The sequence below is a fragment of the Prionailurus viverrinus genome, chromosome A1, assembly GCF_022837055.1.
Source record: "Prionailurus viverrinus isolate Anna chromosome A1, UM_Priviv_1.0, whole genome shotgun sequence".
Taxonomy (NCBI): Eukaryota; Metazoa; Chordata; class Mammalia; order Carnivora; family Felidae; genus Prionailurus; species Prionailurus viverrinus.
In genome coordinates, this window is record NC_062561.1 from 70,450,526 (window position 1) to 70,471,846 (window position 21,321).

General features: G+C 41.6%; 1 protein-coding gene across 1 annotated transcript in view; it reads right to left on the reverse strand.

Moving 5' to 3' along the window:
• SLC15A1 (solute carrier family 15 member 1) overlaps nt 1-21,321 on the reverse strand; it is a 57,381-nt gene continuing 36,060 nt past the window's right edge. The window contains exons 11-23 of the mRNA XM_047860545.1: nt 20,348-20,437; nt 18,207-18,251; nt 18,014-18,046; nt 17,841-17,929; nt 17,258-17,339; nt 15,337-15,456; nt 13,904-14,050; nt 13,000-13,049; nt 3,837-3,944; nt 3,609-3,720; nt 2,922-3,065; nt 1,828-1,935; nt 1-909 (exon numbers count right to left, since the gene is read on the reverse strand). Of these exons, the coding sequence (XP_047716501.1) occupies nt 724-909; nt 1,828-1,935; nt 2,922-3,065; nt 3,609-3,720; nt 3,837-3,944; nt 13,000-13,049; nt 13,904-14,050; nt 15,337-15,456; nt 17,258-17,339; nt 17,841-17,929; nt 18,014-18,046; nt 18,207-18,251; nt 20,348-20,437 (1,314 nt within the window). The 3' untranslated portion in view covers nt 1-723. The remainder of the gene's footprint in view (nt 910-1,827; nt 1,936-2,921; nt 3,066-3,608; nt 3,721-3,836; nt 3,945-12,999; nt 13,050-13,903; nt 14,051-15,336; nt 15,457-17,257; nt 17,340-17,840; nt 17,930-18,013; nt 18,047-18,206; nt 18,252-20,347; nt 20,438-21,321) is intronic.

A 21,321-nucleotide genomic window follows, 5' to 3' on the forward strand; every position in this document is an offset into this window, starting at 1 on the left:
TTTATTGTACGTGGGCATTGCTTTTGTTCATACTTTTATCAACCGCTGATGACACTTTATTGAGTGTACATGACTTTTAGAATCAGGACCCATGTTAAGGATTTCTTATCCTACCCCCAGAACACACAGACACTTGCTCTTAAGAACAGGAAGGTATTTCATACATTCCTGAAACTCCAAAAGTCATTACTGGCCTTTACCTGAGTGGTCTTTTGAGTCACACAAAATTTAAAGAGGTAGGGAATGGAAAAAACAAAACAAAAAAACAAAAGGTAAAGTTATCAGTTAATACTAGCCGGTGCTTATTATATTCCATTCTAAAGCCTGTAAATTCACTTTTTCACATTGGCTCCTGCCGCATCGAACAGTGTTTTCAAAGAGTGCTGGAATGCAAACAATATGGAACTTTGCCACCCTTTCAAAAAGTTTAGTCCAAAATAACTTCATTCATGTGGTAGAAAAGGAGTTAAAGGCAGGATAGAGACTCATGGTTGTAGAAGTGTATGTATGTGTGTATGTGTGCATGCTTTAAATATGACTTTTCTTTAAAAAAAAAAAAAAAAGACTTCTTCCAGACTTTTAGGTTCACCGCTGGCAGCTTTTAGAAAAGAGCTTTCTTGGTTCGCAATTCTGAAGTCTTCCCCATCAGAGTGTCCTGCCACCAGGGGACAGAAGCCAGGGCATGTTCCGGACCCAGTCCATCCTCCACTTGCTTCCTGACATTTACATCTGCGTCTGTGAGACGGGAGTCACCGTGGAATAGCTATTTTCCAGGCTCTTTTTCTTGTCATCATCATCAAACTGAGCCTCGATCTCCGCTGGATTGATGTAAGTATAGAAACGGGCCATGATGGCAAATATCACGCAGACAACCAGAAGCAAGGCCGCAAACAGAATGTACTCAGCCCACTTTAAAGGAATTGGAGTTGGAGCAAGAAAAAAAACAACAGAGACGATACAGGTTATGGTAAGGTACGCATCGGGAGCACATTTTCTTGCTATGTCTAGGTAAGAGGTGCTTTGTGATTAAATCGTTATGGACAATTGGCAGCTGTTACCATAGATACAGAATGGCCCGCTTTGCTTGAGTGCCCAGGTATAAAGATAACATTTTTTTAGCAGCAGCTGGAGTGCAAAAATCAAGAGTTTGGGGAGATGAGAGAAAATTTCTGAAAAACCCACGTTAAGGGACATAGCTGGTCCCTAGAAGGATGGGGGCCCAGAGAACACCACACAGTACCCTTGAGGGAAAAATAATGTGCTGAATTGTTCTAAGACCCCCACGTTATCTTTCGGCAGTATCTTGAGGTTATGAGCACACAGCATTAGCGTATGCTCCGATGGGACCAGAGAGAGAAGTAAAGAAACAGACAGGGTAAGGGACGACCCCCTTATGAGGTACAGATGCCGAAGTGTGGAAGGGAACGGTTTCAGTATCAGAAAAGCCCTCGTTTTATGTTAGCTGGAAAAATTACAATCGCCTTTAGAATGGCTCCACCTTTAGATATTATGAAGCTTTCTGGAAAATATGTGTGGCTTGGGGCCATTAAGCTGCATTCACAGAAGCTAGGAAAGATCTTTCCTTTGGCAGTAAACCACACTAGGATGTAGGTATGTTAACCCAACCTAGTTATTTTGGTTGTCACCTTCCAACTGTGCAACGCCAAGGGTAAATATGGAGAATCAGCACACGCTTGGCCAAAAGACTGTTTGCTCATCACCCTCTCTGGCTGGTTTTATCCAATCATTACCCAATCATTAGAGTCATCATGACGACCAGTGACACATAAGACAGAGGCTCGTACGATCTCTTTGTCTACTCTGTACCTGTTCGCTGAACTGGCCTGCTCCTGCTACAATAAGCACAATGATGTTGCCGACAGCCACTGTCAACAGCCATCCCGCCTGAAGCACCGACTTCATGTTGGAGGGGGCCTGAGGAAACAAAACAAAGTGAATCCCGATCTAAGCTGCAACCACAGAGCTGGAGAACACAACTTACTGATTCTTTAATTAGGCAGCTCACCCTAAAAATGCACACTGAGGGGGCGCCTGGGTGGCTCAGTCAGTTGAGCGTCCAGCTCTTGGTTTCAGCTCAGGTCATGATCCCACGGTTCGGGGGATCGAGCCCCATGTGGGGCCCTGCGTGGACAGCACAGAGCCTACTTGGGATTCCGTTTCCCTCTCCCTTTGCCCCTTCCCCCTCTAAAAAGTAAATAAATATTTTTAAAAATGCACATTGGGGTGCCTGGGGAGCTCATTCGGTCAGGCATCCAACTTTGGCTCAGGTCATGATCTTGTAGTCCTGTGAATCTGGGCCCCGTGTTGGGCTCTGTACTGACAGCTCAGAGCCGGGAGCCTGCTTCAGATTCTGTATCTCCCTCTCTCTCTCTGCCCCTCCCCTACTCACACTCTGTCTCTCTGTCTCTCTCTCTCTCTCTCTCTCATAAATAAACAAACATTAAAAAACTAACTAAATAAAAGCTAGGCCTTGATCAGTGTGTTTACTGGTAGCTATGAAGAGATCTCAACTGAGCCTTAATGATCACAAAGACACGGACCTGGAAGTGAACGCCAGTAGGAACAGCTGACATCTTAGTTGTTTCAGAGTATAGAATTCGCTGCCTATCATGACCCTGGTCATGGTCATTAATACAGTTCTTCCCACGTAGGACTCTAAATCTCTAGTATATGATATGGGAATTCAGCATCATATGATATACACCCCCAAGAAGCTAAACAGAGTCATAATACTATTCGACGACTTGGTCATCTCAAAAGCCTTGTTTGGTGGAATTTACCATAATGCTTTCTCGCATTTTCTGAACTATGAACGGAGAGCTTATTTAAATTAAGTCCCAGCAGCATTTTTTGAAGGCAGAAGCCTGGGGGAGGGGTGGTAGAAACAGTGACCAAGAGACCTGAGAATATGAGAACTCCAATCCCGTGACAGAGAAAACCACTTCACCGCAGGTGATCAGGAAATACTGTGGGATCTGCAGAGCCATGTTAACTGTGTTGGGTGCAATATCTTCAAACATGTGCAATTCAGCACAGCCGTCACTCTAAACCAGTAAGGCAAAAAGTGAGAAGAAATTAAAATGGAGATTGCTTCTAAAATAAAAATTGCTCAAACAGGCAAATGGAGTCTGGACTTCTAGGATCACGTCAGATGATTTGTCAAGGAAGTACACATTTTAAACGTAAATATGCAACAGTGCATTTTATGCTCGTGATGAAACGGCCTTGGTGAGATTTGAAAATCTGTTCACCGGTGTTTTTCTCTTAAATCAGAGAGCACATTGGAAGTCGGGTTTGTTTAAAATGTTGCCATCTCTTTGGACTAAAAGTTCGTAAGTCCGTGTAAATAGATTATGAAGCAGCAGCAAATACTAGCCAGCATGAACTTTTAGAGTTAATTGGTCTGTTTATTTTTATTCTAAAAATGACAGTGAACTTAAGTCAATGCTAAGTTAAAGGATCAGTGGAGAACTGAATGAATTCTAAGCCCATTTAAAATACAGACACTAATATTACCCCAGTTAAATCGTTAGCATGACCTAAGTGTTTGCGTAGAAGTTCTGATAACAACAGAATGAGTTACTGACCTTCCTTCTGATTACATAGGTATAGGCACTACCGAATTCCAGGTTGGATGATTGGAAATCATTCTTACACTGTGGTGGAGTCTGTTGTGTTGGGCTTAGCGTAAAGCTTTTTCTATAAAGAGAAAGAGTAACATAGGTAAACATTCCTGGTTTTAACAGCTTCGATGTATTGTTTAAAGAAGAAGACTCGAAACCCTTGAACTTTAGAGCACAGTGACCGGTACTTACACGCCCAAAGGAAAAAACTGATATTCGCTGGCATTGTGACTGGTGACGTTCACATACACTTTTCCATCCATTGTGATGTTGAAGCTGTCATCGAAACTATTTATAAATCTGAAACAGAAAACCATCTGTCTTGTGACTGGACTATGGGATACTTGGCTTTAGGTTATAGTTTGTGCACCTGAACTTGGGCTATGCTCTCTTTTGGAAGGAGTTTAAGATGTTTACAGATTTCTAGACTATAAAGGCAGAAAGAAGCGACCCTAGGTTGGTCCTTGTTCACCTGCTCATGAAAACACACCCCAAAGAATTTACCACAATTCTCTCCCCACAGCTGTTCTAAGTACTTTGTAACTAGGTACCATTTCTTTTCTTAAGTTTATTTATTTATTTTGGGGAGGGGGAATGACATGAGCGGGGGAGGGGCAGAGAGAGAGGGAGAGAGAGCATCCCAAGCAGCCCCAACTTGGGGCTTGATGTTACAACTGTGAGATCATGACCTGAGCTGAAATCAAGAGTTGGACACTTAATGGACTGAGTCCCCTGGGTGCCCCACTGGAAACTATTTTAATGGTATGTTAGGCTGTTAGTACGGATTGAAATAGGTGCCAAGCACCCCCTTCAAGAAGGCAGCGTGTCTTTGTGTTCCTTGCTCAGAAGCTCTAGAGCTAAAGCAGTGAAGCCCATGTAAATAGTCCATGAAGAAGCATCAAATACTGGTCAGCGTGAAAAGCAGAAGTTGCCTGGTACCCTAACAGACAGTCTCCATCGGGGGCTTCTTTTTGGGGGGTGGGGATGGAAGGCCATTTCCTGTCCTTTACCTCTTAGAGCCTGAGCAGGGACAGGCTCCAAGGAGTGGAGAGGAAGAAGTGGGCCAGTTCAGCAACCAGAGACAGTTTTGGGGGAGCTCCCTTCAGGTCTGCAGGTCCTCGAGTGATGGTGACTGGCACCCCACTAGAAAACAGATAGGAGGGCAGCACCCACAGGACTTGCTGCTAGGTTCCAAGGCTTCCGGGTTCTGCAAAGTCCCCTATGCCTAAGCTACACATGGAGCCAGTTGAGTTGTTTGCCTTCAAAGGACCATATAGATGGTGACAGTGTAGACAGATGATTAGATCCCATCCTTAGATGTTCCGGGCTGCAGAAGACGCTGATGCTCTTGTCCTACACAGGAGAGGAGGGTGCTGTCCCAAATAAGACCAGCTGATTTTTCCCACCAGATAGGTGAGTGAAAGCTTTCAGCAGGTTATCCAATTTAAAGAATGAGAAGTAATGAGATTGTATACCTAAGTACTGTAGAGAACAATTTAACCTGTACATTCCTAAAACATATGGCCGAATTTCATCAGCTTTGTGGCAACAAGTAATCTCGGTCAAATTCTAGGTACTGGGAGAACATTTCCCTGAATTAAGCTCAGGTGCTGAAGTCCCTGGGCATTGGATTTGATGTAGTTTGACAGGTGCTTAACATAGAACACAGAATGTGACACCGGTCAGCAGGACCCTAGGTCCTAGGTAGACACCTAGGAGTGAAATGGCTGGGTCATATGGTCACTCTCTGTTTAACATTTTGAGGAACAGTTTTTCAAAGTGTCTGCATCATGTTGTCATTTTACATTTCCACCAGCACTGCTGAAGGATTCCGACGTGTCCACATCCTCACCAACACTTGTGATTGCCTTTTTTGTTGCTTTTGTTTTTGCTTTTGGCTAGAGCCTAGTGAGTGTGAAATGGTATCTCTGTGGTTTTGATTTGCACTGCCCTCATAATTAATGATGCTGAGCATCTCCTCCTCTGTTTTTAGGCTGTTTGTATATTTTCTTTGGAGAAACATCTCTCTAAAAATGTCCCATTTAGGGCAGGGGAGAGGGGAAATGGGTAATGGGCACTGAGGAGGGTGCTTGTTGGGATGAGCACTGGGTGTTCTATGTAAGCGACGAATCACCGGGATCTATGCCCCCAAACAAGAGCACACTGTATACATTGTGTGTTAGCTAACTTGACAATAAATTATATATTAAAAGAAAGAGTCCCATTTAAAAATTGGGTTATTTGTGTTTTTACTCTTGACCTGTAAGAATTCTTTATACATTCAGAATCTCTCATCAAATATATGAATTGCAAATATTTTCTCTCATTCTATGGGTGTTTTACTTTCTTGATGATTTCATTGGTAGTAAAAAAGCTTTCCATATGATGAAGCCCAAGTTACTATTTTTTTCTTTTGTTGCTTGTCCTTCTGACTTCATATCTAGGAAACCACTGTGTAACCCAAGGTCACAAAGATTTACTTCCAATTTTTGTACCACCAGTAAATAAAAATACTTGTAAAATATTGGGGTTTTTACTTTGCTCATTATTTTAATTATTTTAAAATTATTTATTAATTTGGTATAATAATTTATGTATATACTTAATAACAGATACCATATTCATGCATTTTGGGTATATGTTCAAAATATTTTTATTGGATGTGATAAAAGTTTTGAAGCCTACCTCTCTAGGGAAACTTTGCACATGGGGACAAAAATACATGTATGAATGTGAATTATGGCTGTTTGGAAAAATGGCAGTAACCTAAATTTCCTTGAAGAAGAGAATGGGTAAATAAATTATGCGGTGGAATTTTATATAGTGGTTTAAGTGAGTGGAGATAAGGGATACGTATAGCCATATGGTTAAATATTAAAATACTATTTTATAATATTACAGAACATAAGCAGGAAAATAACATATTAAGTTTAAAAAGACTCAAAAACATTATTTGTAAATATGTACAAAAACATTATTTGTAAATATATAGCAATATGTAATGCTAAAAAATTCATGAGAAAGATCCATATCAAATTCTCAACCAACTTTTGACCAAAGTATCATTACTTCATGTAAAGGGCTCTTTGAAGGTAGTCCAGATATGTCTTGCAACTAATTTACCGATACCACATAATTAAAAGGATTCCATTTTAATTATGTATTCTTTCTGTGTATTCTTTCTTTAATTCATGCATTACTCAGAAATCTGACCTCCCAAAATTCTTGGAGTTGTCCTATTTATCAGTTTCTGACATTAGTTTTTCAGAACTTCCCTTTTTAATGGGTTGTCTCCTAGACAATGCTGAAATAGCAAATCCTTTGATCCACTAAGGATTTAATGTTGCCAGTGAAAAGAAAACAAGTTCCTGGCTTCTCTTTTTACCACACTGGGTGGGTTGGTGGGGTAAAATGTTGCTGGTTTTATGTAACTCCATAAAGACAATTTAAAGAAAGGGAAAAAGAATGAAGCTTTAGCATAGCACCAGAATGAGAAAGGACACCACGATTTAAACTGTTCAAAGTTTCCAAAGTTAGGAGACATTTTTGAAGAAATGAAAATGATGATTCTGAGGCACAAAGGAAATACCAGAGGCACTTCCAGCTCAGATGAAATATGAAGATCAGGAAAGGGCCAAGTGACCATCATCAGAAGATTTCCTTCCGGATCTGCTAGGACAGTTGTGTGTATGTGCATGCGTGAGGGATGGAGGAACGATCTAGAAGACACAAAAGAAGATGTCATGGACTTAACTGTGTCTCCCGGCCCCCTCTCTCCAATTCACATGTTGAGGTCCTAACCCTCAGTACCTCAGAATGTGACCGTATTTGGAGGCTGGGTCTTTCAAGAGGTAAAATGAAGTCATTAGGGTGGGCCTTAATCCAAGATCACTGGTGTCCTTATAAGAAGAGGCGATTAGGATACAGACCCACAGAAGAAAGACCATATGAAGACACAGAGAGAAGATGGCCATCTCTAAGCCAAGGGGAGAGGCCCCAGAGGAAACCAGCCCTGACAATGCTTTGATATTGGACTTCCAGCCTCCAGAACTATGAGGAAATAATTTTCTGTTGTTTAAGCCTTCCAGCCTGTGGTACTTTGTTACGGCAGCCTTAGCAAACTCATACAGAAGAGAACAAAGAAAGAGAGGAAGAGCCAAAAATCAAAAGGGCCTAGGGCTGGCTACTACCCACATGCAGTTATACTGCAGGGAAACCTGAGCACACCAAGGAGAAAGAAGATACGGCTTGGTGAAATGAAATTAAATCAACTACAGAGAGTGGCAGACGCTGTCTGTCTGTCTATCTGTCTGTCTATCGTGAGTACAATTAGGTGCTAGATGCCAACAGAGATAAGATTCTAGAGTTCCAGGAAGGCAATGGCGGCTAACCTGTGACCAAGTGTGAGAACAGACAAGCACTCCCAGGCAAGCAGGGACTCGCAATTTACCTCACAGCTTTTCTTGGTCAGATATTTGAGCACGGTCTTAGCAAAACAAGAAAGGTGTCCAAGAAAGATGATATGGAGTTCAAGAAAGAAAGGCGCTAACCTGGGCAAACAGACAATTCTAGGAGGACAGCGGCATCTCAGGACTACAGAGCAAATGCCCTAGTTAGATTAAAGAGCGTGCTTGAGAGTTGGTTCTCAAAGAGGAAAGTGAATTCCCTTGATCCAATCCCTGGAGATAAAGGTTTATCCTTTTGTCAACAAGAGGCCAAGTGAGTTACAGGAAAAAACAAAGGTTGTGCAAGAAAACCTTAGTTTAAAATTAAAGCAGTCAGGGGCACCTGGGTGTCTCAGTCGAGTGTCTGACTTCAGCTCCGGTCATGATCTCACAGTTTGTGAGTTCGAGCCCCACATCAGGCTCTCTGCTGTCAGCACAGAGCCCACTTCGGATCCTCTGTCCCCCTCCCTCTCTGCCCCTTCCCTGCTGGCACACTCTCTCTCTCTCTCTCAAAAATAAACATTAAAAAAAAAAAGAATTAAAATTAAAACAATCAAGATGTAGTACCACCGAACAATTCAAGGTATATAACAGAATATTCCAATTAATCTTGACATTCAGAATGTTTCCATTTGAGGATATATTTTCTTTTTTTTTTTTTTTAACGTTTATTCATTTTAGAGAGAGAGAGAGAGACAGAGCATGAATGGGGGAAGGTCAGAGAGGAAGACATAGAATCTGAAACAGGCTCCAGGCTCTGAGCTGTCAGCACAGAGCCCGATGCGGGGGTTGAACTCACGGACCGCGAGATCATGACCTGAGCCGAAGTCGGTCGCCCAACCGACTGAGCCACCCAGGCGCCCCGAGGATATATTTTCAAGGATATAAAGTTGTGTTTCCTTCTCTTTCAGACTTCTATTACATTGTGGTTAATATTTATATAGTCAACCTGGAAACCCTGTATATTAATCTATTTTTAGAATTGACCTAGCCCATGGAATACACACAATGATAAATATTACAAGTATTAACGATGTGAAATAAACCAGAGGTAAGGAGACATGAAAAGTTAATTCCATTTCTTTACCATTTCTATTAGATAATTAACAGTCATCATCCTAATCATATTACCTTTCCCTCCATTAGTTCATGTTTTAGTGGTAACTGGTAAAAACAAAAATCCAAAATTGTTAATGTGTGGCCACAAGGAAACAGGGATTGGTGGTAGGAGTTCAGCCAAATAAGAGACCTACTCTCATTTCTCTCCCAACTTATTCTTATTTTTCCATCTTACTTAAAAAGCGTATTTACAGAAAGTTGGCTTTTCGGTGTACAGTTCTATGAATTTTTTTTAACGTTTATTTATTTTTGAGACAGAGAGAGGCAGAGCATGAACAGGGGAGGGGCAGAGAGAGAGGGAGACACAGAATCTGAAACGGGCTCCAGGCTCTGAGCTGTCAGCACAGAGCCCGACGCGGGGCTCGAACTCACGGACCATGAGATCGTGACCTAAGCCGAAGTCAGACGCTTAACCGACTGAGCCACCCAGGCGCCCCCAGTTCTATGAATTTTAACACATGTCTAGATTCATATAAATACCACTACAACCAGAATACAGACCAGTTCCCCAAATCTCCCTCGCGCTGCCCATAGCCAAACCTCTCCTCCACTCCCAACCACTGATCTGTTCCCACATCCTTATAATTGTTTTGACCATTGTCAGAATGCCATGTGAATGGAATTATATAGTACGCATCTAACTTTTTTGAGATCGGCTTCTTTCATGGCATGATGCATTTGACATTCATTTATATTATTGTATATGTCAATAGTTTGTTCCTTTTTTGAGTAATATTCTTTCATGTGGATGTACTATAGTCTCTTGTCTGTTTATCCATTACCCACTAAAGGTCATTTGGGTGACTTCCAGTCTTTGGTGATTATGATTAGAGGTTCTATGAACATTTGTGTATAAGTTTTTATGTGAATGTAAGTTTGCATATATTTTTAATTAAAATATTTTTTTAATTTAAAATTTTTTTTAATTTGAGAGAGAGAAAGAGCACAAGAGCACAAGCAGAAGAGGGGCAGAGGAAGGGGGAGAGAGAGAGAAAGAGAGAAAGAGAAAGAGAGAGAGAGAGAGAGAGAGAGAGAGAATCTTAAGCAGGCACCATGCTCTGCTCAGAGCCTGATGCAGGGCTCAATCCCATGACGCTGGGATCATGACCTGAACCAAAATCAAGAGTCAGATGCTCAACTGACTGAGCCACCCTGGTGCCCCAAGTTTGCATTTCTTTAGGATAAATATCTGAGAATGGATGGCTGGGTTGTATGGTAAGTATACATTTGACTTTATAAGAAACTGCCTCACTGTTTTTCAACAAAGCATGGTTACTCTGTCTCCTCACCAGCATTTGGTATTATCAGTTAAAAAAAAATTATTAGAGCTGTCTAATAGGTATGTCATGCAACTCACCGTGGTTTTAATTTTAATTTTTTTAATGGCCAATGATGTTGAACATCTTTTCACATGTTTATTTGCAATGGATATATCTTCTCTGTTGTAATGTCAAAATCTTTTGCTGTTTTTTAACTGGGTTATTTTCTTATTATTGAGTTTAGAGAGTACTTTATATATTCTGGATACAAATACTTAGATATATGATTTGTAAATATTTTACGCCAGAATGTAGCTTACCTTTTCATTCTCTTAACAGTGAGATTTACAGAACAAAGGGTTTTAGTTTGGATGAACTCTAATTTACCTATGTCTATATATCTATATGTACATATTAAAATGAAATAGTATTCAGCCATTAAAAAGAAGGCACTCCTGCCATTGTGACAACATGGATGAACCTAGAAACATCATGCCAAGTGAAACAAGCCAGACAGAAAAAGACAAATACTGCATGGCATCACATATATATATATGGAATCTAAAAAAAAAAAAAAGTTGAACTCATAGACGCAGAGAGTAGAATGAATGGTGGTCGCCAGGGACTGGGGGTGGGAAACAGGGACACGTTGGGTTAAAGAGCACAAACTTAGTTCCAAGAGGAATAAGTTTCGAGGTTCTAATGTACAAATGGGGACTGTAATTTGTAACACCATATTGTATACTTCAAGTGCACTAAGTGATTAGATCTTAAGCATTCTTACCACACACGCAGAAGGTAACTAAGGTGATTGTGTTAATTTGATTGTAGTAAATGCTTCACAATGTATACATATATTGAACCATCATGTTGAATACTTTAAATATATACAATTTTATTTGTCATTTTATACCTCAATAAAAGTGGAAAAAGTCATAGAAAAATACTGCTATGATTTTGATAGGAATTGCACTAAACCGAGGGGCCAGTTTGGGGAGAATTGACATTGTCACTATATTAAGTCTTCTTTTCTTTTAACTTTTATTTCTTAAATTTATTTTTATTATTTTATTTTTTTAAAAGCCTTTTAAAGTTTACTTATTTTTGTGAGACTGCGAGCGGGGGAGGGACAGAGAGAGAGAGAGACACAGAATCCAAAGCAGGCTCCAGGCTCTAAGCTGTCAGCACAGAGCCCAACACGGGGCTCAAACTAACCAACTGAACTGCAAAGATCATGATCTGAGCTGAAGTTGGACACTCAATCAACTGAGTCAACCAGCCCCCTTTTTTCTAACTTAAAAAAATTATTTTATTCATTCATTCATTTATATTTTAGAGAGAGGGCTTGTGTGCACACGTGCACAAGCAGGGAGGGGCAGAGGGACAGGGAAAGAGAATCTCAAGCAGGCTCCATCCTCAGCACAACACCCAATGCGGGGCTCAATACCACAACCCTGAGATCATGACCTGAACCAAAATCAAGAATCGGTCACTCAATCGACAGAGCCACCTTGGTACCCCTATATTAAGTCTTCTAATCCATGAATCCAGCATATCTCTCCATTTATTTCACTCACTCTTAGTTTCTTTCATAAGCCTTTTGTAGTTTTAGTTCTCAAATCTTGTATATGGCAACAGTCAAAAAAATGATAAAGATGTGGGAACAGATCAGTGGTTGCCTTGGGCTAGGAGTGGAGGAGAGGTTTGGCTATCGGCAGCACGAGGGAGATTTGGGGAACTGGTCTGCATTCTGGTTGTAATGAATGGTGTTTATATGAATCTAGACCTGTGTTAAAATTCATAGAACTGTACACCACGTTTTATTAGATTTGCAGCTAGTATTTTATCTTTTTTTGGAGCTATTGCATAGTTTTAGAGTTTCAGTTTCCAATCATTCATTACTGGTATATAGAAATGTGATGCTTTGTTGTGTTGCCCTTGTATTTTGTGCCATTTCTACACTTGTTCCTAAACTCACTTACTGATTCTATGAGCTTTTTTGGTAGTCTTTGGGACATTCTGTGCAGATACTTATGTCATCTGTGAGTAGGAATAGTTTATTTCTTCCTTTCCAATCAAGATGCTTCTTTTTCTAGTCTCATTGCACTGGTGTCTAGAAGGATACTGAATAGGAGTGGATAGTGCGGATGATCTTACGGGAAGAGCATTCAGACTTTCACCGTTAAGTGTAACGATAGCTTAGGTGTTTTAGATGTCCTTTTTCAGAGTAAGGAAGTTCTCTTCAACTACTAGTTTGTTGAAGTTTTTTTTTTTTTTAAATCATGAATGGACACTGAAGTTTATTAAATGCTTTTTCTGCATCCATTGATATGATGATATGGGTTTTTTTCTTTAGTTTATTCAGATGACAGTTTATCTTGATTGATTTTTTTTTTTTTTTTGAATATTGAACCAGCCTTACATTCTTTGGATAAATTCCCATACTCTCCTTGTTACAGCTGGACTTTATTATGGGAATCATCACTTCCATAAGAAGCTGATAAAACTTAAGTTTTAAAGAAATATACATACCTGATGCCATTTTCCCCTTTTTCTGGCTTCTGGTTAAGGCCATCTTTTACCTGAGAAAGAAAGCATTTTCAAATCTTATCCACTTGAATAAGTTCAGATTACCATTTCAGCCTTTGAGAAGGAGAATGACGTTGACATATATCCTAGGAGCTAAGGGCATAATGATTATATGTGCAGGGCTCCAACCTTTGGCCTTGGTTTTCTTTAACATTAACATGAGCCTCCACAATTTTTGATGCTTGCTTTCTGGAGGTTCCACAGAACCCTACTGTCCAGGAATTTGGAATGAGTCACTCAAGAACTCCCTAATAAAACACATGACCAAGAAGTCTTAATTCCATATTGTAGTTTTATAGAAGGTCACCTAAATTTACCTTATAGAATACCCACAACTCCTTCACTTGGTTCAACTATACCTTCATAGTTTCTTTATATGTGGATTGGCTTATAAGCACTTGTATTTTGTCATGAAATATTTTGTGTATATTTTTATTGCTTTTACCTAATATATTTACTACATTTTTAAGGGACTGCTTTAATTTTCCAATTACTCAGTGTGAATTTTATAACCAATACAATTAAAGATATATTGAAAATCTTATCTCAAAAAGTTGCTAAGAATGCATATATGTATTCTGTGTGACTTGTATGCACTCGCCCCCCCCCCACTATATCATGCCCCAAAGTTCTTTTTAAACATTTGAATTAATATTAATCCTTACCATCTATCACTCAAACTTTTATTGGAAGTCAAATGACTTGTACCCTTGAAGAAGGAAGACTTGAAGATGATCTTACATAATTATAATTATACTACATGGGGTAAAAGAAAGTCACACCATTCACAGGCTGTTTCCAACATCACAAATAGTAAAGAATCAGCTGTAGGTGTCTAACTACTTACCACGCGGTAGTTATTGGGGGCCCACACTAGCAGGGTATGGCGATGGCCCTGCTCAAACTTATGAGTTACTGGAGTGATGGGTAATCCAGTAGAAGAGATGTTTATACTTGTCAGTTTGTCTACATCAAACGTCATAAATTCATTTGTCTATAACGGGAGAAAAGGAGTCAAAGTTAATACCATAGCATCTTATTCTGCACTGTCACGCAGAATAACTGCACACTGCCATGGCATATCATTTGACATCCCCAGTTGACATTCATACACATCAAAAAAATGCCTTGAGGGGCAGGGCGGGGGGTGCTTGGCTGGTTCTGTCAGTAGAGCATGTGACTCTTAATCTCAGGGTGGTGAGTTGAGTTCAAGCTCCACATTGGGCACAGAAGCTACTTGGAAAGAAAAAGAAAGAAAGAAAGAAAGAAAGAAAGAAAGAAAGAAAGAAAGAAAGAAAGAAAGAAAGAAAGAGGAAAGAAGAAAGGAAGGAAGAAAGAAAGAGAGAGAGAGGGAGGGAGGGAGGGAGGGAGGGAGGAAGGAAGAAAGAAGCCTCCCACCCACTCTTTTGAACTCTGTCATGAACTTCTTTAGTGTTACACAAGAATTATACTTTTTGTACAGCATTTTACTATTATTTCATTTTATGAAAATAAATGTTCTGGAAATCATTTCCACCATTGGTCAAAGAGTAGTTTTAGAGGAAAAGCCGTAACCCTGGTGACAATCAGTACTGGGCTGCTCTGAGCACTCAGAAGTTAAATTTTCTTTTTTCTTCGAGATTGTCAGTTTCATAAGCTATAAGGAAGCGGTTCTTAACCGTGGCTGAACAGGAGTGAGACCAGTTAAATCAAAATCTATGAGGTATCAGAATTTTCAAAGCTCTCTAGGTGATTCCAGTATGGACCCAAGGATGATAACCTCTAATTGAGACCAGCGACCATCCAGATTAGGGTTTTCCAACCTTGGCACTATTGACGTTTGGGGCCAGATAATTCTTTGTTGTGGGACTGTGTGTCAGCATCCCTGGCTTCTTACATATGAAATGCCAAGAGCACACTCTCAGTTGTGACAATGAAAAATGTTTCCAGAAATTACCAAATGTCCCCTTTGGGGGCAAAATAGCCCCTAGTAGAGAACCATTGCCAGATCCTTGCTGTTTAAAATGTGGATCCATGCACGAGACAGCATGTTAAAAATGCAGCATTTCAGACCTACTGATTAAGACTCTGCATTTCATAAGCTCCCCAGGTGATTCACATGTACATTAAAGTTTGAGGCACACTGGTCTGGAGTGAGGCCAAAATGAGACCAAGATAACAAGACATTTCACTTCTGGACTTGTAGGAATTACATTAGGGTCAAGAAGATCAGTTTCTTCAAATCCTATTATAATTCAGGTCAGAAGATAAAAAAAGGAAGTTGAATTCCCTTCTACTTACCTGGGACATTTGGTCAAGTGTCACCGCGCTTCCAGGAAAATATACAGTCATGTTATCATTTCCTATATTCAGTACTTTAATCTGGACTTCGTTTTGTTTGGGGAAGACTGGAAGAGTTTTCTGAGCAAAATAAAAGAAGATTAGCAGTGATGTCTCCATGCACATTGAAGATAAGCTTGCCCTAGCACGACAGTCACCACCCCCCCACCCCCACCCCTGCTACAGCACAGAAAGCCGCACCGGCTGAGATACCAAACTCCCCTGTGAAGTCTTCAGTTGTTCACCTCATGGCACCCACAGAAAATGATGCTTGTACAAAACATGGAAGAAATCACAAAGAGGCTGCTCTGGGTCTTACCTAGCCACCTCCAAGTCAAAGGATACCAGGTTATGAAGCCTGCTCTCTGAGGAGGTCAGAGTAACCACAGCCCAAGTGGATGTTTATCTTGTTGTGACACGTGAGATCTACTCTCCTGGAGGCCACCATCATCCCCTCTAACTTTGGGAGCCTGGACCACAGCCTTGACAGTGCTCTCGACATCCTTCCGTAGGTATTCTATGCCCTCCTGCCTCCACACATTCCTTCAGGGCTTCTGCCTTCTCCCTGTAGTGCTCTCTCTCAAATCCTGGGGTCCCTGGAGCAAGCCTTTCAATTCTAGTCTAAAAGCCTACACTAGTCCCACAGTTCATTTTGCACAAAGCGAGCTATGTTCCAGAGCAAGTCAGTACACGCACGTTCACAGGAACAGACGCACGGTAGCCAAAACATGAAAGCAACGCAAATGTCCACTGACGGACGACTGGATAAACAAAACGTGGTCCATCCAACAGTGGACTATGATTCCACTTTACCAAAGAAGGAGATTCTGACACCTGCTACCGCATGGAAGAAGCTTGGGGACATTATGCTTGGTGAAACAAGCCACCCAACAAAGACCTCTTGGTGTATGAATCCACTTTGATGAGGACCAGGAGTGCACGAACTCATAGAGACAGTAAGTGGGATGGTGGTTGCCAGGGGCTGCGGGAGGGGAGATGGGGAGCTGTTTTTAATGGGCACAGAGCTTTAGTGTTGCAAGATGAAAAACATTCTGGAGATTGATTGCACGACACTGTGAATGTATTTAACATGACTGAACTGTATACTTAGAAATGGTTAAGATGGTGAATTTTTTAATGTATGTTTTTAAAAAAATTTAAGAAGAGAGAAGGAGGGAGGGAGGGAGAGATAAAGACAGAAACAGAGAGAGACAGACAGAGAGAGACACACACACAGAGACAGAGGGGAGGAGACAGACCGAGACAGAGAAAGGAGGAGGGGAGAGAGGTGGGAGGAGATGTTTACCTCCTGTCTTACACACTATGTAATGCCCGTTTCCAGGGCCTGGTCTCAAACTAACAGCACTAGAAACCTGGTTTAGTGCCACTGTGGGTCCAACAGACTGAGTGTGGACTGGAGTGGGGACTAACATCACTGGAAACTTGAGATCACAGAGGCGTCTTCCCAAAGACAATTTACATGTTTTCAAAGTGCTTCTTGTTTGTTGAGTGATGAACTTCTAACCAGACTTCCTAGGAGTTCAGATTGCAAAAAACAAGTTCCATGAACTCCCGCTCCCCTTACATAAACCGTGTCAGTGGAAACTCCCCGTGTCACCGCCATGCATACTTCTCAAGTGAAGCACACCCATCTGACTCTACTGCAGGCTGCCCCCTTCACAGTGACGAGAACCTGTAGTGCGCACTGCCCGAAAAGGACCATTTTGCCCCTGCAACACATCCACATTGTCTCTGGCTCCAGGACAGTCTGTCGGCAGAGACCCTGGCCTCCCCTAATCCCCACAGCCCCGGAGAAAGAAGCCTTCCGAACGTTCCACCTGACCCGCAGGAAAAGCCACTGGGGGACAAGAGGGCAACTCACATCAATTTCCACTTGCACAATTGCCGCCACCACGAAAGCCATGGAAGCCAGGAACATTCCAACTGTCATCTTCTTCAAAGAGCTGAGACATAAGTAAGAGTGACTCTCAACCAGCCTCATACACAAGCGAGCTAATGATAACATTCCTTTCCCGCCATCCACCCAAACAAAACTAACTTCCCTGTGAAATACTGTTCAAAAGTATCTCTTTCTCTCTTATTTCTGATTGAGATGAGGAAGGATATATATAAGGGAGCTTATTTGCATTTTCACATTTAATTTCTAGAAACTATGGCTTAGGCGATACGTTGGATGACAGTTAACATTTCTATCATCTACATATATGAAAGCTTTAATTAGAAGCTTTTCAGGCTGCCTTTTACAACACTTTTATGTTAAGGGCAAATTTCCAGAAACATCAGCACAGAGACCTCTCATTCAAATATAATTCTTTAAAAACCCCATCATATAGGTGGTGTGCTGGGAGGGGAGACATTCTTTCCAGTTGATGGAGTGCGGTCCATTTGCAAAGCCCTGGGACTGACAGGGCCTCACCCCCACCCCCAACCTGCTGAGAACCTACGTGAAATTGAAGCCACATTTTGCAATCAGAGGATATATCACAGCATCCACAATGGGGACCATGATGACGATCAAGATGGCGTTCACGGTCTGTGAGTGGAGTGGAGAGGAACCGTTAGCTGTTGTCTCAAAGGTACTTTGATCTCAGAAAGCAACTTAAACATCTTCTCCTACCTGCATCTGGTCCGGCTGAATTTCAAGAAGTCCCTGAAAAGAGCAGGGGGGAAAGTCTCACTGATCAGTTCCCAGAGGTGATCAGTTGGGGAGGATGAAGAATGTCATGACAGGGAAGGGAAAGAGGGTGAAGGGACTAAAACAGAGGAGCGGTGCCCAGGGGAGGGAGAATAGCTGGACGTCCCGAACTTACAATTTTCCCACTCATAGCTGTGGCTTGCAGTGTCCACCTGGAGCCCTAAAAATGAATACGTTCACTGCATCATTTGGGAACATGAGTTTTAAATGTTTTACAAGTCAATGTTGCATCTCTTCCAGAGCAGGAAGGAGGTCTGAAATGTTATGGGATTTAAATGTTTTTCTCAACCTCAAGTTTATCTTCCAGCTCCATTGTCACGCTAGGTAAAACCAAACAACTTGCATTTCTGCTGCACAGGTTAACACAACATATAGTTCTCAACCCCAGGGAAGAACTAGAAAGCACTCTTCTGAGAGACAGCCATCCTTAGGAAATACAAAGACACAGGCTGGGGCCTGTTGGAAAGTATGGCATCACCTATAAGGTGGAGGCAGCTATGTACACGTAAGATATTCTACATTCACTGGCATCACAGTTTCAAGAACATCTTTTTTTTTTTTCAAGTTTATTTATTTATTTTGGGAGATAGAGGGAAAGCGAGCATGAGTGGGTGGGGGGGGGGGGAGAGAGAGAGAGAGAGAGAGAGAGAGAGAACCCCAAGCGAGTCTGCATTGTCAGTGCAGAGCCCAAGGTGGGGCTCAATTCCACAAACCACAATATCATGACCTGAGCAGAAACCAAGAGTGGGACACTTAACTGACTGAGCCACCAGGCGCTCCAAGAATATCATTATTGTTAAGAGCCGTGTTTGACAGTCTAGGCTGTCCTGAAGTAGAAATCCACCAATAGAGTGATGGTTCAGGGGCGCCTGGGTGGCTCAGTTGGTTAGGGATCCAACTCTTGATTTTGGCTCAGGTCATGATCTCATGGTTTGTGTGATGGAGCCCCACCTTGGGCTCCATGCTGATGGCACAGAGCCTGCTTGGGATTCTCTCTCTCCCTCTCTCTCTCTGCCCCTTCCCCTTGCCCCCCCCCCCCCCATCAAAATAAATAAATAAACATTTTAAAAAAGAGTGATGGATTTAACCCTGCAGCCTAGTTACATTCAACTTATTTTATATAAAGAGGATTCAGGACTGTATACGGGTACATGTGATTATTTCCATGGAGGACTGAACACATAAAGTTTTCAATCTGTCAACTCCGTTTAGAAGGCATTATGGAAAGTCAAGAAGTACACCACTGCTTGAGCTCTTAAGAGATGTCAGGCACGGATCACTTTATGCATGGTCTCTAATTTGATCCGCACAGCCTTGCCATGGGCGATTACCCTTCCAGGAGCATTACAGAATCTGCCCCCCACCCCAGTCATACAGCTAGAAGGTGATGAGTGTACTTCTAGAGCAAATCTGATTCCTATTCAGCTGGTTCCTATTCAACACGCAAAACTGCCTCCCTGTGCTTAAGATGCTGGTCTAAATCCCATATTTACAACTAAGGAGATTAATGTGTTCACTCAAATTTTTTCCAAGAGTTGTTTTGTCCTTCTGATAACCCTTCCTGTACAATAAAACGACCTGCGTTTATAATTTTTTTTAAAGCTGCAGTTTCTAGAAGAAACACTATCTCATTACTCTGGCAACCGAGTATTCACACATTGAGTTGTTTAACCCAAATCTGAAAACTTCCTAGGCACACATCTTCCGGTTGCGGGAGCAAGAGGAGGGTGACAAGGCACCGATCTGGGTTTGAGTTCTTTGCTCTGGGTAGAGCAAAGACTTAGGTAGTCATTTCACATCCTTGGATGGTACTTCTAGCTCAAGCATTCCATTTTAGAGCAGAAGGTATCAAGGCCTTTTTCAGCTTAAATGTTCTGTGGATCCCATAAAAGGCAATACTGTACATCCTCTGAGCACACTGTATCAGTAGAAAAGCTCTTTATTCTTGGTTTCACTGGTAAGAGTCCTAGATACTTTGATCAAGTCTTTCCCGAGGCTCTGTAAGCGGACCACACCTGATTTTCTTGTTTTGCAACAGAAATGTGGATAGAACCATCTAGAGTTGTGGTGTTGTTTTTTTTTTTTTTTTAAAGAAACTCAGTGTGATCTAACACTTAGTAAATAAACGAAGTATAAAAAAGAAACTGGAAGAAAACGTTTTTAGAAGCTAAATACTAAGTACTGCCCCGTCCATGGTAGCGCCCAAGGAATTGTGCTAAATAAAGATGTAAAGAAACACATACAGCTTTACATTACCTGCTGGTCAAACAAGGCCCAGAACATTGGGAGCGGGATATACAGGAACATCACCCTCGTAACCATCTTAATTTGAGAGATGAGCCGCTCCTGTGGATGAAATGGGGAAGGATGAATCAGTGTCATTCACAGCTGTCAGCAGTGTTGTTTCAGGATAGACACGTGCAACCAGAGACAAGCCGGGAGGTGACTAATTGTTCCAAAGAACCCTCCCGCAAATTTTTTTAGAAAACCCAGAATTCCTCAGCTATTCAAAATGAGTGCGAATGTCAGTTTAAAAGGCATCTTACGGGGCGTCTGGGTGGCTTGGTCGGTTAAGCGTCTGACTTCGGCTCAGGTCATGATCTCACGGTCCGTGAGTTCGAGCCCCGAGTCGGTCTCTGTGCTGACAGCTCAGAGCCTGGAGCCTGTTTCAGATTCTGTGTCTCCCTCTCTCTCTCTGCCCCTCCCCTGTTCATGCTCTGTCTCTCTCTGTCTCAAAGGTGAATAAACGTTAAAAAAAATTTAAAAAATAAAATAAACGGCATCTTACTAGGGGCACCTGGGTGGCTCAGTCGGATAAGCGTCCAACTAGACTTCAGCTCAGGTCATGATCTCACAGTTCATGAGTTCGAGCCCCGCATCCATGCAACGACAGCATGGAGCCTGCTTGGGATTCTGTCTTCCTCTCTCTGTGCCCCTCCCCCGCTTGCTCTCTATCTCTCTCTCAAAATACATAAAAATAAACTATAAACTAAATAAATAAAAGGCATATTACTAGAATTTAAATGTAATTCCAATAAATGTAACCCTCATCACCACTGTTCACTGATTCTTCTGTTTTCACACTGGTTACGTGACCACAATCACGCATAATTAATAACCGATTCTACCAAATGAAAACCTATGAAAAGATAATGTTGTTTGCAGCTATACCCACCGTTTATCAAGCTCTTCTCGACATTAACACACATTCTTGCATAGTCTTGTTCAAA